General features: G+C 48.3%; 1 protein-coding gene across 8 annotated transcripts in view; it reads left to right on the forward strand.

The window, feature by feature from the left end:
• The window catches only part of mib1 (MIB E3 ubiquitin protein ligase 1), a 29,615-nt gene extending 15,248 nt beyond the window's left edge, over positions 1 to 14,367 (forward strand). For 7 of the 8 annotated variants that reach the window (XM_061294469.1, XM_061294467.1, XM_061294468.1 and 4 more), the window contains 10 exons: positions 8,494 to 8,626; positions 9,567 to 9,653; positions 9,911 to 10,069; positions 10,429 to 10,610; positions 10,684 to 10,873; positions 10,994 to 11,072; positions 11,141 to 11,299; positions 11,973 to 12,044; positions 12,564 to 12,664; positions 12,747 to 14,367. In XM_061294469.1, coding sequence (XP_061150453.1) covers positions 8,494 to 8,626; positions 9,567 to 9,653; positions 9,911 to 10,069; positions 10,429 to 10,610; positions 10,684 to 10,873; positions 10,994 to 11,072; positions 11,141 to 11,299; positions 11,973 to 12,044; positions 12,564 to 12,664; positions 12,747 to 12,887 — 1,303 coding nt within the window. In that variant the 3' untranslated portion in view covers positions 12,888 to 14,367. The remainder of the gene's footprint in view (positions 1 to 8,493; positions 8,627 to 9,566; positions 9,654 to 9,910; positions 10,070 to 10,428; positions 10,611 to 10,683; positions 10,874 to 10,993; positions 11,073 to 11,140; positions 11,300 to 11,972; positions 12,045 to 12,563; positions 12,665 to 12,746) is intronic. The other variant, XM_061294470.1, reaches the window with a different exon arrangement.
• Positions 14,368 to 14,946: the final 579 nt, after the last annotated feature.

Raw genomic sequence — 14,946 nt, forward strand, 5'->3', positions numbered from 1 at the left:
TGTAAAAAAAAAAAAAGGCTCTTTAAAAAAAAAAAAAAAAGTCCCGGTAATTCACGTATCCATGGGTGATGCCCCAGACGTATCGAAGCAGGTGCGAGTTAACAAGTCCGTCATTAAGATAGCGGGCAAGAACGATACTTAATGAGCCAGAAGAGCTGTGCTGCGGTGGCGGCGGCGGCGGCAGCAGCAGCAGCATGTCCGGTCAGTGCCAGAAACAGACAGAGCAGAGGGGCTGGAGGGGGAGGGAGGGAGGGAGGGAGGGAGGGGGGCAGGGAGGGAGGGAGGGGGGTTGCGAGCAAGACTGGAGAGGGAGGGAGGGAGGGAGGGAAGGAGTGAAGGAGAAAAATGAGAGCGATATTGTGGACAGTGCAGAAAAGGGCTTAAATCCATGTGGACTGGAGCAACTCGCCGCTCCAGCGCATCCTGCATCCTCTCTGCACTGCTCTTCTACGGAAGAAGGAAAGTGTGCATTGGTTAAGTTGCTGCAGACCGGCATACGCCACCCCACCCCATCCTTGCCATTCCAGCACGCACCTTCCTTGTGACTGTACGCCTTGGAACCCATCAGGGTTAAACTCCTTCCAAATATGACCCGTCAGATCAGGTTTTCATCCCACGAGCGAAAAGAGCCGTAATGACCTCAAGAGCGCTCCAGCTGCTGCAGCCATGTGCGTGCGTGTGTGTGCGTGTTTGACTCGCTGAATCAGCTTCTATGATTGAGGGGGGGGGGGGAGTGCCGTAGTCACTGAAAAGGGAGGGGTGGGAGTTCGGTGGTGGACACCCCACACACACACGCCGATAAAGAGTGGTACACCTTTTTCTGAGACTCACTGAGGGGGGGGGGTTTGAGGAAGAAAAAAAAAAAATCTGCCGCACTCTTCTCTCCATCACGTGCATGCACGCTTAAAACAGAGAAGTGGGGAGGATGCCCTCGACGATTGAACGGACTTAAAAGTGTACAGAACGCCCTCCCACTCTACCTTTTTCATATTCTACACGCACACTCGGCACTACAGCTTTATCCGCTACGTAAAATGCACTTTTGTCAACTGGAGCCAGGGAGCTGAAGAGCGAGCGAGAGATGAATATTTGACAAGAGTGTTATTTTGAAAAGATGTGCAAATATAGTAAGTTAAAAAAAAAAAAAGAGCATTTGGCTTCATGAGCTCGTGACAACGAATAAAAGTTTGCAGGCGAGGCTCCGAACGCAAAGTTTGTCAAAGCGGGAACGGCGGCCATGTCTCGCACAGTGGCGGCTAATAAGGGCCAAGAGGCCAACATGGCAGAGCAGCTTGAGCGTTTAGCATGTTGTGTGAAGCCAAGCGTCGGACGCACGGCTCCAGGCTGCTCCTGTGTCTTGTCACGCCGCCCTCCCTGACCATATTTAGTCACGCCGTGCAAAAAATAGTTCCCCATCCCTCCCTTTACACATCCATCCCTTCCTCCCTCCCTCCCCCTCTCCTGCAACTGTTTGCCGACGACTCCGGGAAGCGTCGCTCCGGCTGCCTGCCTATCGATTCCAATGGCCCGGAAGCGGAGAGGAGCGTCGGGGCGCTTAGGTCTCTGCTACCATTTGCTGCTCTATTTTTAGCGGCCGCCAAATAAAGTGCTCTCTGGTGCTTCCACTTGTGCGATCCTGAATTTTTTACCCCCTCCCCTGTTTTACATCCTTCACCACCACCTCCGCTGATATGAGCGAGCGCCCCTCACTCCCTCTGTCCTCTTGACCCCCCCCGCCCCTCCCCGCCACCATTCTCCTTTTAAAATAGTCCAGGACACTCTTCTTCTTATGGTTGTCGTACGCTCACCTCTATATTTAGAATAAAGGCGTGTTGGCGTAACGGACCAGAGAGTGAGGTTCAATGCAGGCCAGCACTGAGCATTGCAGGACCGGTAGGGAAACAAAGAATGCGGGTTCTGACGCTGGCAAATTGGCAGTCACAGGTTGAAGATGTTGAAACGTCACATGAGTTTTTTTGGTGTTAACAACGCAGACTGACAGGTGGTGGCTTTGGGCAGTGTTCTTAAAACACAACCTCACTCAGCCAACCAAAGCGGAGCATTCCAGTAGCACAAGTGACAAGCGTGACGGCGTTAGCCTCCATTTTGTCGTCTAATTTTCGACAATACTTAAAGATATGAAGCTTAGCTTAGCTGCAGCGCCATAGGTGTATTAATATCCCAGCTACTGCGTCAAAGCAATAATTTAGGCTCACCTCGTCGTAATTGACGCGGAAAGTCACTCAGAAAGTTCTTTTTGTATTTGCGCAATTCAATCTGCTTTACGTTCACAGGACCTACGTCATCTCTATATAATCAATTTGCTCTGTTGGTGGATGTCGACGCTGAGGAGTTAATCGATTGATTGGAATAAGACGGGGGTCATCGAATGGATGGGCTTTGTTTGGCAGAATAAAGGTGCAGGCTAGCTTGTTCTTCGCCCGTCGCCTTGAAATGGAAAACAAATAGCAATAATGTTTTCTCGGAGCAACGTTTAATTAGCTGATTCATTTTCTCCCGGCGACAAAGCATCGCGGATGGATGTAATTAGTATTTTAAATTAGGTGAGAGCACAACACATTGTTTAAAAAGTCGTTCGCTCTTTAATACAGTTGTTAATTAAATTGGAGTCATTCCCAAGATTTTAGATGCCTGCTTTGTGAAATACTGACAGCCCCCCCCCCCCCCTTATCATTCAACTTTAATTGCCATTCTTTGGTGCAGTCTCCTTGCAACTCTGAGTCTTTCTGTCGCTGTGACCCCGCCCACCTGTCAACATCATACGAGAGTGCTTGGAGAGAGTCTAGTTTGTGCTTCATGTGTGCATCTTCATCCGTCCTCCCTCCATCAGCCTTTCTCTTCTCACCAGCTCACTCACTCACGCCCCTCCTCCCTCGTCTGTCGCCCGTCCCTCTTCATCCTTTTCTGCCGTGCATCATTTGAAGAGGCAAGGCTGCTGAGCGCCGGGGAGGGATAAAAGTGATTTATGAATGGGCCACCCTTTACCTGGGAAAGACAGTGGTGGCGGAGCGTTCACTCTCTCTCTGATCCAGCATTCCATTGTGCCCCCCCCCCCGCAGCCACACTGCAGAGGAGCCTGCTTCCGTCTGATCTTTTTATCGTGCTTTACGGCCGCCACGTCCCCGTTAAGCGACCGGCCGAGCGCACGGATGCCTTCGGCTGCTGATGTTTGCAGTGCTGTAGCGTGTCTGTCTGTCTGTTCATTCAAATGCAGTTGGCCATTGTGTGGCTTTTTATGTTTTCTTGAATTAATGCAGTAGAGATCTCAGATTTAAAGCTATATTTAGCTAAAGAAAACTACCAAAATGGTGGGGGGAAAAACACTGGCCATGAATTACTCAAATGAAAGACAAGGTCCCAAAATAGATTTTTTAAAAATTATTATTATAAATGTCTACCAAAAATTATATTATGTCACTCACTGAAGTTTATACAGCCAAAGACGTCAAGACATCTTCCTCTCTAAGTTCACCTATTAGCTAAGCGGGAGCGGCTGGCTAGAATGGGTCGCGGGACGAGCCGACACGGGCTCCATTCCCCGCGCGACCAATCAGAACACCCAGCCACACAGCCGGCCCAGACTGGGCTGACGGTGGCCCCGAGCCAATAGATGAGCTCAGCGGTGCTATAGCACTCTCGCGCTGTCTGTCCGTCCGTCCTGTGGCGCGCTGAGGCATTAGGTCACCTTACGACAGCTACGTTGTTGTCGCTAATGTGGGTGGAGCGAGTGCTACGTTACAAAAGGTAGTCAAGGACGTAGGTCGTCATTGGGAAAGCCAGAAACGCGGAGAAATTTGCCGCCGTTGCGCTTTGCTATTTATTTATTTGCGCCATTTAAAGGGCCTCGGCCAATGCGGGCAATAAATACTGACGAGCAAAGTGATAACGCTGTCAGACATCTTTAATACTTCTTAGCCCAGTTAAAAAACAAATGCACTTCATATATTCGTTTTATGCACTGAAATAAGGAACGGGATTTATCGGCGCATAGGCTCTGCCTTTTCAGCATGTGCTCCATCGGGAGGTGATAGACAGCCGCAAAATTCCAGCTCCATGCACGTCTATTATGTGCTTAACATGACAGGCGATGAATGGTTCGTTTTGTGAACCCACAAGTGGATTACTTTGATGCCCATGTGCATTTTGGGCAACAGAATCACCTATGGTCACACGTGGTGATATTTGTGACTTTTGTATTTGTACGCTTTAACATTGCTCTGATCAATAATGCAGGTAACGCGTATGGACGCCAAAGTCGGAGCGAAATGCAGTCTGGCAGGTCGGACAGGCTGAGAATATTTGCATGCTTTGTCCCAGTCCGACAGGTATTAATGTCGAATTTGCTGGAGACAAACTTTGATGGCGCTCTCGTGCGTAGTTGTGGAATGCAATGTTTCAATTGCTTTGGCGGCTTATCTACACAATGCTTCCGTTTCTCCGGTGCACTTAACAAGTTAGCCGCTTGACATTTTGAGCGTGAGGCCTCAGTGGTTTTCTTTTTTTTGTGTGTGTTGCCCTTTGTGACCTACCAATCTCAATGACCAAGCTGCATATACCGACGTTTCCGCCATGGCCATGCAAAGTTCTCATGGCGTATGGAGAAAAAAAAAAAATCTGATTCGTCTGGTCAAATATAGCAACCATAAAGAAACGTGAGACTTTGGCAAACGCTCCGGACGTAATTACGTGCTGGCAGAATGCTGACGACCGCTAGACTGGCTGGACAAAATAGGGATTAGTGTTGAAATTTTCCATAAGTCGTCCCCAGGCTAAGGAAATGCGGCTTTGAGCCAAAAGCATGTTTTCACCTCTTAATTATTAAGAGATGCGAATACGTTTGCCCGAGAAACCCCGTCGTCACGTTCACATCCTCCAAGGCCGTCGCATCCGACTCTTGGGTTTCATTCCCGCGCAGTAATGAGCTCAGGTTTCTAAGCGGAACCAGAAACGCGGCACACGCACCGACAGCGCGATACACCCCCCCCCCCCCCCTCCCCATCTGAATGGCAGCGGGCATAACAGAGTGTGCATATATACGGTTTCATGAATGCAAATTGTTTATCGCAGCACAAGAGGGGACTTGAAAGCGGCTTGCTTGCCAAGGCGGGCCAGGGCGCTTTGTTGAAATAGAAGCTGCGAAATGTAAAGTGTGCTAAGACAGTAGCACGAGAAAGTAATTGGGCCATCCTGAACCGACGGGATATTAACATGCCATCGGGCCTCTCCGACTCGCCGCCCCCGCCTTCATAAATGAATCAGGACGTCCCTATGCAGCAGGTGATTTAAGGCTAATTAAAGCTTAGCCTTTGCGTACCCTTGCCTACTTGTACCAGAGATGGCGGGCCATTTTATTCGGCCGCTCGCAAACAACCTTCAAGGGACAGACAGCGGACTGATAAGACAGACGTCACAGAATGCTGGCATGATGTAAATAATCCCTATTCAAAGCGCACCAACACGGGAGTCTCAGGTATAGGCGGGCGGGCGGGCGGGCGGCAGGGGAAGGTCACATTGTAGGGGGAAATGATTCCAGTGAGAAGTCTTTTACAGAGCACAGTCTGGCAACTTCTTGATCAAGTCAAGCGCTACACCCAATTGACTGCATGGGACGGACGGACGGACGGGGGTCACGGTACCGTGTGAGTCACAACCGGTCGTATTGGCTGGCCCATGTGGCGTCGCTTTTGAAAATGGATTAGCCATTTGGACACTTAAGGTCCATTTTGACTGTGTCAAGACTGCCATGTTTGTTTGACTCTACAGTTTTTGAGTTTTGTTTCTTTACTACCGGCAAGGTCAAGTCTAAACTCGGCGTGACGTTTTTTTCCGTTTGATTAAGGTTTTGATCGAGCTGATCCTCTGTCATTGCAAGATTGCATTTATTTAAATATAATTATACACTTTATCACCTTTTGCCTCGCCAAAGCAGGTGGCGGCGCTCGGCGAATCATTTTCTGAACGCGCGAGGACGTCGTTAAGGGCTGCGAGTATGCCAAACACGTCTGGTACATCAGAGCGGCCATATGTTTTCACGCCGCCGTTAATTCACGCCGTGACTGTGCCCGTCCTGCCCAACTTGTCACTCTTCACTTACCCTTCCAGTAGCGAGCGGCCCGGCCGTTGATCGGCACACAGATGGGTCGTCAACTCGGCCCGGGGCGGCGGAGGGAACCCCGGCAAACAAAAGCGACTGATTTGTTTGACATGCTGTGACAAACAGCGGCGTCCCGCTCAATGACAAATTGCAGAGCGGAGACAATGCTCCTCAGTGGCCCTCTCCTGAGAGACTTGTGGCCAGGGTGACCCACTTTTCCATTTTGCCTTTTCTCTCACCCTCTCAAAACAAACGTGGTCATGACAGACCCTTCCCAGCTTTGTCTCTGTTAGGCCACCTAATGGCCCCTTGATCTTAATTCTTGATGGTATGAAGACATTTTGGGTAAGTACTCATCTCACTTAGTCACTGCTAATGGCACCGGTAAATTTGGCCAAAACTTCATTGTCCTGAATTTACAGTGCCACGTCTTTGCAGGCCCGGCTGACTCAAGAAGCGCGACGACGTACAGCGCGAGCACTAACGTTGACTTTCATGAAAGAGCTTGGGGCGAGACTCTGACGTGACAATGTCTTTTCTTGCATCATTTGCTTGTCTAAATCCCGGAGCGAGAAGCTCCTTCCCTGGCGGGAGTGCGGCAGATTAAATTAGTCCAAAGTGTTCTCCCCCCTCACCCAACGAGAGGTTAAATCTACAGTAGAAGAGCAAATAGTTCTGCGTAACAGAGACAATGCGTCGTGAATACGTGACGAGGCGGGAGGGGCGCGGTTGCGTTTAAGCGCCGTGTAGAGCTCTGCATTAAGTAGTTGGAGATGGCTGCAAGCAATGCAGGTGCAATACGAGTGAGAGAGAGAGAGAGAGAGAGAGAGAGCGAGAGGGAGGGAGAGAACCAGAGCTATGCTGCACTGTTCATCACTGCAGCAGTACAGCAGCTCCATGTCCGCCTGTACGGAGGAGGCAGCCGGACGGCCGGCCAGCCGGCCCCCCGTGCTGATGAGGCAAAAGCCAGCCGTTCTGATTACCTCGACAAACATGTCATCCTTGGATTTCTTTGCCCCTGGGGTGTGCCGCCCCCTCGTGCCTGCGTATCCTCCACATAAGAGGGTTGCTGGGCCTTATTGAAGAGTTAGAAAATGAAAGAAGAGATGTCAGTTCAAAGAGCCACCCCGCGTAATTCTTGGCTACTCATCAAGGTCGCAAGTGTTCTTGACCACTTTAATGCTTCTCCAAGGTACAGGGTGTCCCTCAGCACAAATCACTTCAGTCAGATCAGACCACTTTCTTACTTCTCTATTTTTTTTTTTCCCCAGGTTCATCTGTTCTTTGGGAAAAATACGCAGCCCTCCAAATTACATTCCATGGACTTAAGTGTTCATTCATTTGTTTGCGGATTCCCAAGCGTGCTTGTATCCAGATAATGACATACATTGTCAGTCTAACTTTTTAATTTTTTTTATTTTCTTGATAACAGTGTGACATTGACGCGTCCTCTGGCTCTTCCTTCATTTTCCTGGGTTTTGCAGTGTGCTGGCAAACAGCCTCTAAATGACCTTGGGTCGAGCAGAAACAACCGACTCGCATTTATGCCACATCGGGGCGCTCCAGTTAAACAACAATATTGTTTTTCGCCTTCTCAAGAATATGAGGGACACAAATGGCTTTCCCTTGTTTTATCTTTCAAAATCCCCCGTTCTTTTCATTTAAGACTAAAGCCGATTTTCATTATTGATTTTGAGAATAATCCGACCGGGGCAATAAAGCCACCGTCGACAACCTTGATTACAAATGATAGTAAAAGTCCTTTTTTTTTCTCCGCTGAACCGGGATCAAAATGGAGTTATTAAATGGTGACTTATGGTGATTTGGGTGTAAAACATCATTGCTAGCTGTCGTTTTGCAACTGAGAGGAATATAAGAAAGTCATAAATACGCAAAGCGGGAACACGGATCCGCTAAGACATTCTCAAACATTAAACATACGTATACAGCATCCCGTGACTGCTATGAAAACATAGATATATGTTTCCTGCGCTTAATCTGTCATTTTGTGGCGCATTATAAAATGCTTTGGCTGGAAAACCTTTTTTTTTTATGATGGAAATGTGAGTCGTGGTCAGATGAGCATGATGAATGGCCGCGCGAGTTGTAAATAAACATGCTTTTAGGAGAGCCACTCGTCCTTTAAGTTGATTAAAAGCGGCATGTATGAAAATGAGATGTGCTGTAAACGGATCACGTGGCGGGCTCGGTATCAGATGCTCTCAACTTTGTTTGCTTACCATAAGCGCCTCATCCAATCCCTGCCGTGCTGGATTAATTTTGACATTTCAGATCACTAATTTAGACCCTTTGCCCAATTGATTTTATCGCCTTCTGCTCATGGCTGTTTTTTTTTTGGTTTTTTTTTCCCTCCGCAGTGCGATGCGCGTGTTGCTATCCAAACTGCCCAGGCCGTGGATCGTGGACGAGAAGAAGGACGACGGCTACACGGCGCTGCACCTGGCGGCCCTCAACAACCACGTGGAGGTGGCCGAGCTCTTAGTTCATCAGGTAACGACAAGCCCCACTGCGCTAGGCCCCTCCAAGCTACCGCAATTTTCTTTTTTTTTTTTAATCAAATGCATATCTTTTGTGGAGCCTCCAGGGGTGTTCTTTAAGGCCGTGTACTCTCCTTCTCATGCAATCATGGCTTTGCGTTCTACCCCCGTTGTCTGAATTCCCCCGAGACTTTGAGGAGTTTGCCGCAAAAGTCACCTGACTAAGCAGCAACTGGGTTATTTAGGATAAGGTGCACGGCAGAAATATAGCTGCAATGTTCCCCCACATGCTCTTGGAAGCCCACCCCCCTCCCCATAATTCTCTGCAACGCTTCAGCCTTCTGTTTAGCGCTCATGCGGGGCGCACTGCAGATTCCCCCCCGCCACCCTCCCAGCCAGCCAGCCAGCCACTCTTATTTCTTACAGAATTAATTAGCAAACTGATCACAATCATTAGCTTCCCTGCACATCTTCTCAGCTGAGGAGTTTGCAATTTGCAAAGTAATAATCACGCGTGTTTTTTTTTTTTTTTTTTTTTTTTATAAAGGCAGCCAACTTGCCCTTGTCTTGACAGACAAGGTTAAACAAACAGAAGGTTCTGTTATGCTACATGAAGCCTGAGTGTTTGGACCATTTTTCATCATTCAGACAATTATTTTTGCATCTCATCGCTCAACCTCCACACATGTAAGAGAAAGAAAATGCCTCAATAATCAAATGAAAAACTCGAACGGCCATCGAGCGTGACATCACACAAAAGACTTCAGACACGTAGATCTGCCCGACACAATAGAACCTGAAATTGAACTGGAGTCGAGCTTCTCCGTACTACTCCATTTGAGACTTGTCCTTATTTGGTTTGTTGGGGAGCTAGAATAGAGCCCGGCCCACGCGACCCTCGGGCTCGGCAGGCGACTGAAACAATGTTATACGTTGAATAATTTGCGTCCCAGGGCAACGCCAGCTTGGACATCCAGAACGTCAACCAGCAAACAGCCTTACACCTGGCCGTTGAGCGACAGCACACCCAGATTGTCAGGGTAAGACTTTCTCCTTCTCATTACGTGTTGTCATCTCAAAGTCACACTCCAGTATTGCTGGCTCAGGACAAAGCTGTCGTCTTGCATTGAGTTTACAACGCTGCCATCTTGTGGATGCGATTTAAAAAAAAAGAAGGGGACGTACAGTATGGCGCCCGCAGCGACACGTAAACCCGCTTTATGGCATTTACGATGCGACGTTAAAAAAAAAATATATATAGATGGATGGAGTTTTCCTTTTGTTCTTCGTGCGGCAGCTGCTGGTGCGAGCCGAGGCCAAGCTGGACGTGCAGGACAAGGACGGGGACACGCCGCTCCACGAAGCACTGCGACATCACACGCTGTCCCAGTTGCGGCAACTCCAGGATATGCAGGACGTCAGCAAAGTGGAGCCCTGGGAGCCCTCCAAGAACACGGTACGCACTCACATTTTCTCATGACAGGAAATAGAAACTAGGAGATGCTCTGAGAGTCACTACTTCCAGCCCATCACTCAAGACTGGAGCCTGACACTTGTAGGGAGGCAGCCGAGCGGCTCGCTCGTACAGTAGCTTGAACAAGTCTATCCCTGAGTGAGCGAGCGATTGCCGTATTGTTTGTCCCTAGTACTCCCTACACGAATGGCTTGAAGCCCCACCTGGCATTGGCTCCACGCTGACTGAGGAGGGGGGGGGTGGAAATAATGACAGCGCCTTAAAACACGTCTTTGATTGGATAATTGCGTGCGATCTGACCCGGATCATTCCGTCTCGTTTGTTTGTTTTGCCCTCTTCAGTTAATCATGGGCTTAGGCACCCAAGGGGCGGAGAAGAAGAGCGCGGCGTCCATCGCCTGCTTCCTGGCTGCCAACGGAGCCGACCTGACGGTGCGTAACAAGAAGGGCCAGTCGCCTCTGGACCTGTGTCCCGACCCCAGCCTCTGCAAGGCGCTGGCCAAATGTCATAAAGAGAAAAGCAGGTAAACGCGCCGAGCGAGTCCAAGTGTGTTGTCGTGGCTGTCGTTGACCCCGCGTGCGTTTACAATGTGATAGCGGCCAGGTGGGCACACGCAGCCCGTCTCTGAACAGCAACATGGAGTCCTTGGACGAGTGCATGGTGTGCTCGGACATGAAGAGAGACACTCTTTTCGGGCCTTGCGGACACATTGCCACGTGCTCCCTCTGCTCACCCCGTGTCAAGAAGTGTCTCATCTGCAAAGATCAGGTCCAGTCACGCTCTAAGGTAATGTCAAATGTGATATGCTCATAAACATGACAAACGCTCCATTTGAATTCATCCTTTCATACAATTTTCAATTAATTGTCATGGGATTATTCTGTCGATTTATCGATTGGCTCGCAGATTGAGGAGTGCGTGGTGTGCTCGGACAAAAAGGCGGCTGTCTTGTTCCAGCCCTGCGGCCACATGTGCGCTTGTGAGAGTAAGTCAACACGGCGAACGGCGGGTCCAAATGAGATTTGACCACCTCTCATTTTTTTGCCCGTCCAGACTGTGCCAGCCTCATGAAGAAGTGCGTACAGTGTCGCGCTGTGGTGGAGCGCCGTACCCCCTTTGTGCTTTGTTGTGGGGGGAAAGGTATGGAGGAGGATGATGATGATGATGATGCCGCAGATGATGATGTGGATGATGATGATGATGATGACATTAGTGAGTGAATCTTCCACACGTTCCCTTTTAATTGCTTCGCTTTCTTTCTTGACTTTTGCTACTGCCTCATTTTCAGCATGTCCTCTCTCTCTTTCTCTCTCTCTCTCTCTCTCTCTCTCTCTCTCTCTCTCTCTCGCTCGCTTTCCACAAATTTTAAATGCTCAATGTTTATGATTTGCCCAATCTATTCATTTATCATTAGTGAACGTTGAGTTTCATGTCGATGTTTTTGATCAGATTGCCTTCACACTGCCATCACAAAGCTTTTTATTATTTTTCCCGTTCACATTTTTGCTTCATTTGTTCATCCCGCATATTTTATTTCGTATGGAGTTAAAAGGGAAAATGTTGCAAGTTCACTGATTCTTTTTCAATATTGTCTTATGGTTTGGTTACGTGTCCGAACGAGGGGGTGGGGGGTGAGGTCGGCAGGCATACACCCGTGCGAGGGGCAAAATTCCAATGATTAATCCCAGCAACACCAGATGCTAGCGAGTCAATGGCGACTGCTGTCAATAAGGTTCCGTTTCCCCACTTTTGATTTCCTGCTTGCTTCTTCTTCAAATCTCTCTTTGAGCCTCACTTGAGAGGCTTGTAGCGAGTAGTTCCGCTGGTCCTCCGGGCCAGCTTTGAGCTATATAGCTGCTGTAACAATGTGACTGGTTATTCCCAGCAGGGAGCTCTAACTCTATGGCAGGGGGATCGCAGGATCTTCTCCAGCCCAACAATCTGGCACTAAGTTGGTGTAAGTATGCCTTCTCCCATATCCGTGCTCTGACCACAATGCTAACCTGACCCCCCCCCCCCACTCTTTTTTTTAAAACTATTATTAAAGCAATGCACATCACACACACACACACGATGGAGATGAAAGTGTATATTATTTCATCCCACTGCAAAGTACAAGCACATTATTAAAGCCAATAATGCCAATAACACTGATTACAATGAATGCAGCTCATGTATGTGTGATCTATGTATCTCCCCATTGAAAGCACAGATGAGCCATCATGGCCGCATTTCACTCGTGTGCTTACAGTCGCCGCAGACTTTAAAATATGCCAAATGTATTTGCCAGTCCGAGACGATATGGCTTAAAGAGCAGCACGAGGGAGGACCAAGGTTTGCTCTGCCAAATGTGCTCCTTACGCTTTGGAGTATAATGGCCGGCAAGAAGGAGTCGCAAAAGGAATGCAGACCGACTCTGGTTATTTCCTCTCAACGTCTCTGCGTGTGCGTCTGTTTTTTGGATGTGTCCAAACAGCGAGCGGCAACATCCCCGCCCTACAGCGGGACAAGGATAACACCAACGTCAACGCGGACGTTCAGAAGCTCCAGCAGCAACTGCAGGACATCAAGGAACAGGTCTGCCGCATGAGCCAAAGGATGGCGACCGTCGATAATATGGTATACAACCTTGAGCCGCTTTTTTTGGTTCCATCCCCAGACCATGTGCCCCGTGTGTCTGGACCGGCTCAAGAACATGATCTTCATGTGCGGCCACGGTACCTGCCAGCTGTGCGGCGACCGCATGAGCGAGTGCCCCATCTGCCGCAAGGCCATCGAGCGCCGCATCCTCCTCTATTAGGCTCTCTGGCGTCAGACTACCCTCCAGCCACCCACCCACCCACGCCCGCGAACGCACCACCAGCCACAAAAGCGTATCCCCTCACCAGGCTTACTCTGTTACATAACATGGAGACATTTTTGAACGGATATCCTCATTATTCTGCCTTTTGGACCTCTTCAAGTTGAAAGGCACGTTTTGAATCGCGCCCGGGGAAGGACGGCGTACGAGCGCATGACTCTCGTTTGGTGTCAAGTGTTGCACCCCCCAGAAAAGCCACGTTTGATCCCTATTATTATGCAGGAAGAACCCTGCGTGGATTTTGAGTCGTTTGCTTTGGCAACTTTCATTTCATGGTTCTATGAGTATTTTTTTTTATAGGAGGAAGAGAACCCGGGCGGTTCTGAAACGGCAACGTGAGCGGTCAGCCTTCAGTTCTGTGAGGAGGACGCAGGTAGAATGACACCTTGTTGACTAGACATCCAAACATTGATTTGACACTTTGATGCCATTTGCTTCCAAAACACAAGTGGTCTAGGGAGGCTGTGGGGGGGCGGCATAAGGTGCTCTTTGTGTTGTATGATTTTGATGTAAGTATGAATTTCAGCTCCAAAAGTCAGCATTTAATGAAATAGAGAACAATCTAATAGAACTCATAGGTGAGACTGTAGATAAATTATTTTGTATTGCTGCCCAAAAAGAAAAATAGGATTTGTAGGTGTCACTGCCTTTCTAATATGTAGCCTCAAATATTTTTTTTTTTTTTGCATCAGGCATACTGACATCTTTATATGTTCTTTCTTGAAAGTGGAGGGGAATGCCATTTTTCACTGTTTCTAGTGCAGTGGTTCTTAACCTGGGTTCCATCAAACCCTTAGGGGTTCAGTGAGTCGGTCTCAGGGGTTCGGCAGCGCCTCCATTGGGGTGGTCCGACCACCTGATTTATCGTGTAAATTCGTGATAATGAATATCTGAACTTGTCTCGCAGAGGCGCACTGATTTACTGACTGTAATTTGTTGAGTTCATGCATTGTGATCATGCTCGGCTCATTTTGTGCACCAGTAAAAAAACATTCATGTCTTGAATTTGAAAAAATATATATATTTTCTTTTCACTAAAGAGAATGAAACTGGTGGGGTTGGGTACCTCCAACAAGGTTAAGAACCACTGTTCTAGTGTCTTCTCATCAGCGTTTTATCTTTAGCTGGAAACGGATGAGTTTTGCCTTCAATGACAAGGCGACGGCAAACAGACAAACAAGCATCACTTTTTATTTTCCTGTTTTTTCACTGATGATGCCAAACTATGCTAGTTTTGTCTTATGTTGTCTAAAAAGCCAATTTTCTGTCGGAAACGTCTCGGTCGCATCTCCTTGGGCATGAATGTTTGACATATGCAGTACGGCGTGTATCATGAAAAATACTCCTTGGTCTGTATGGCAAACAAGTGCTTTTAAAAAAAAAAAAAACACATAGATGAAATAAAAATCGCCAATGATGACTGGCTGCTACGTTTTCTTCCGCAGGTTTGCTAACTAATAACCACGTTTTTGTTGTTTTTTTTCAAGACCTGCTCAGATGGGGGGTAAAAAAAATAGGCTCTTGTTGCTTTTCCCCCGCTGTGCGGCGGGCGTCTGTCTCGCTTGCCGAGGAGCCGGCAGGCCGTAGATGGGGAGGGAGGTGCGGGCTAATTGAAAATGCTAACACCGTCATAATGACTCCACACCACAGTGCCATGCATCACCCTATGCTAATGAAGGAGACAAAACATTTACACCATTTAGCACATTTTGTTTTCAAGTATGCAGTCTCTGTCAGAGCTGAATTAGAACGGGTAAAAGCCATTGTTTCTTCAAACCAATATTAAGTTAATTAATTGCAGTGGGGGGTTTTAAGGCACGATTTTGATCAGAGCTCAAAGGAAATCGAGTCAAGAGCTCATTTCAAAATGGGAAATGATCAAGATGTGACTCAATTGATAGCAAAATGGAAGCTTTGACAGTCCGTCACTGTCTGACTGCGGGCGGGGGGGTGGGGGTTTGTCAGGGTGTCGGAGACGCCGCTATCTCCTCCCCGGGAT

The sequence above is a fragment of the Syngnathus typhle genome, linkage group LG13, assembly GCF_033458585.1.
Source record: "Syngnathus typhle isolate RoL2023-S1 ecotype Sweden linkage group LG13, RoL_Styp_1.0, whole genome shotgun sequence".
Taxonomy (NCBI): domain Eukaryota; kingdom Metazoa; phylum Chordata; class Actinopteri; order Syngnathiformes; family Syngnathidae; genus Syngnathus; species Syngnathus typhle.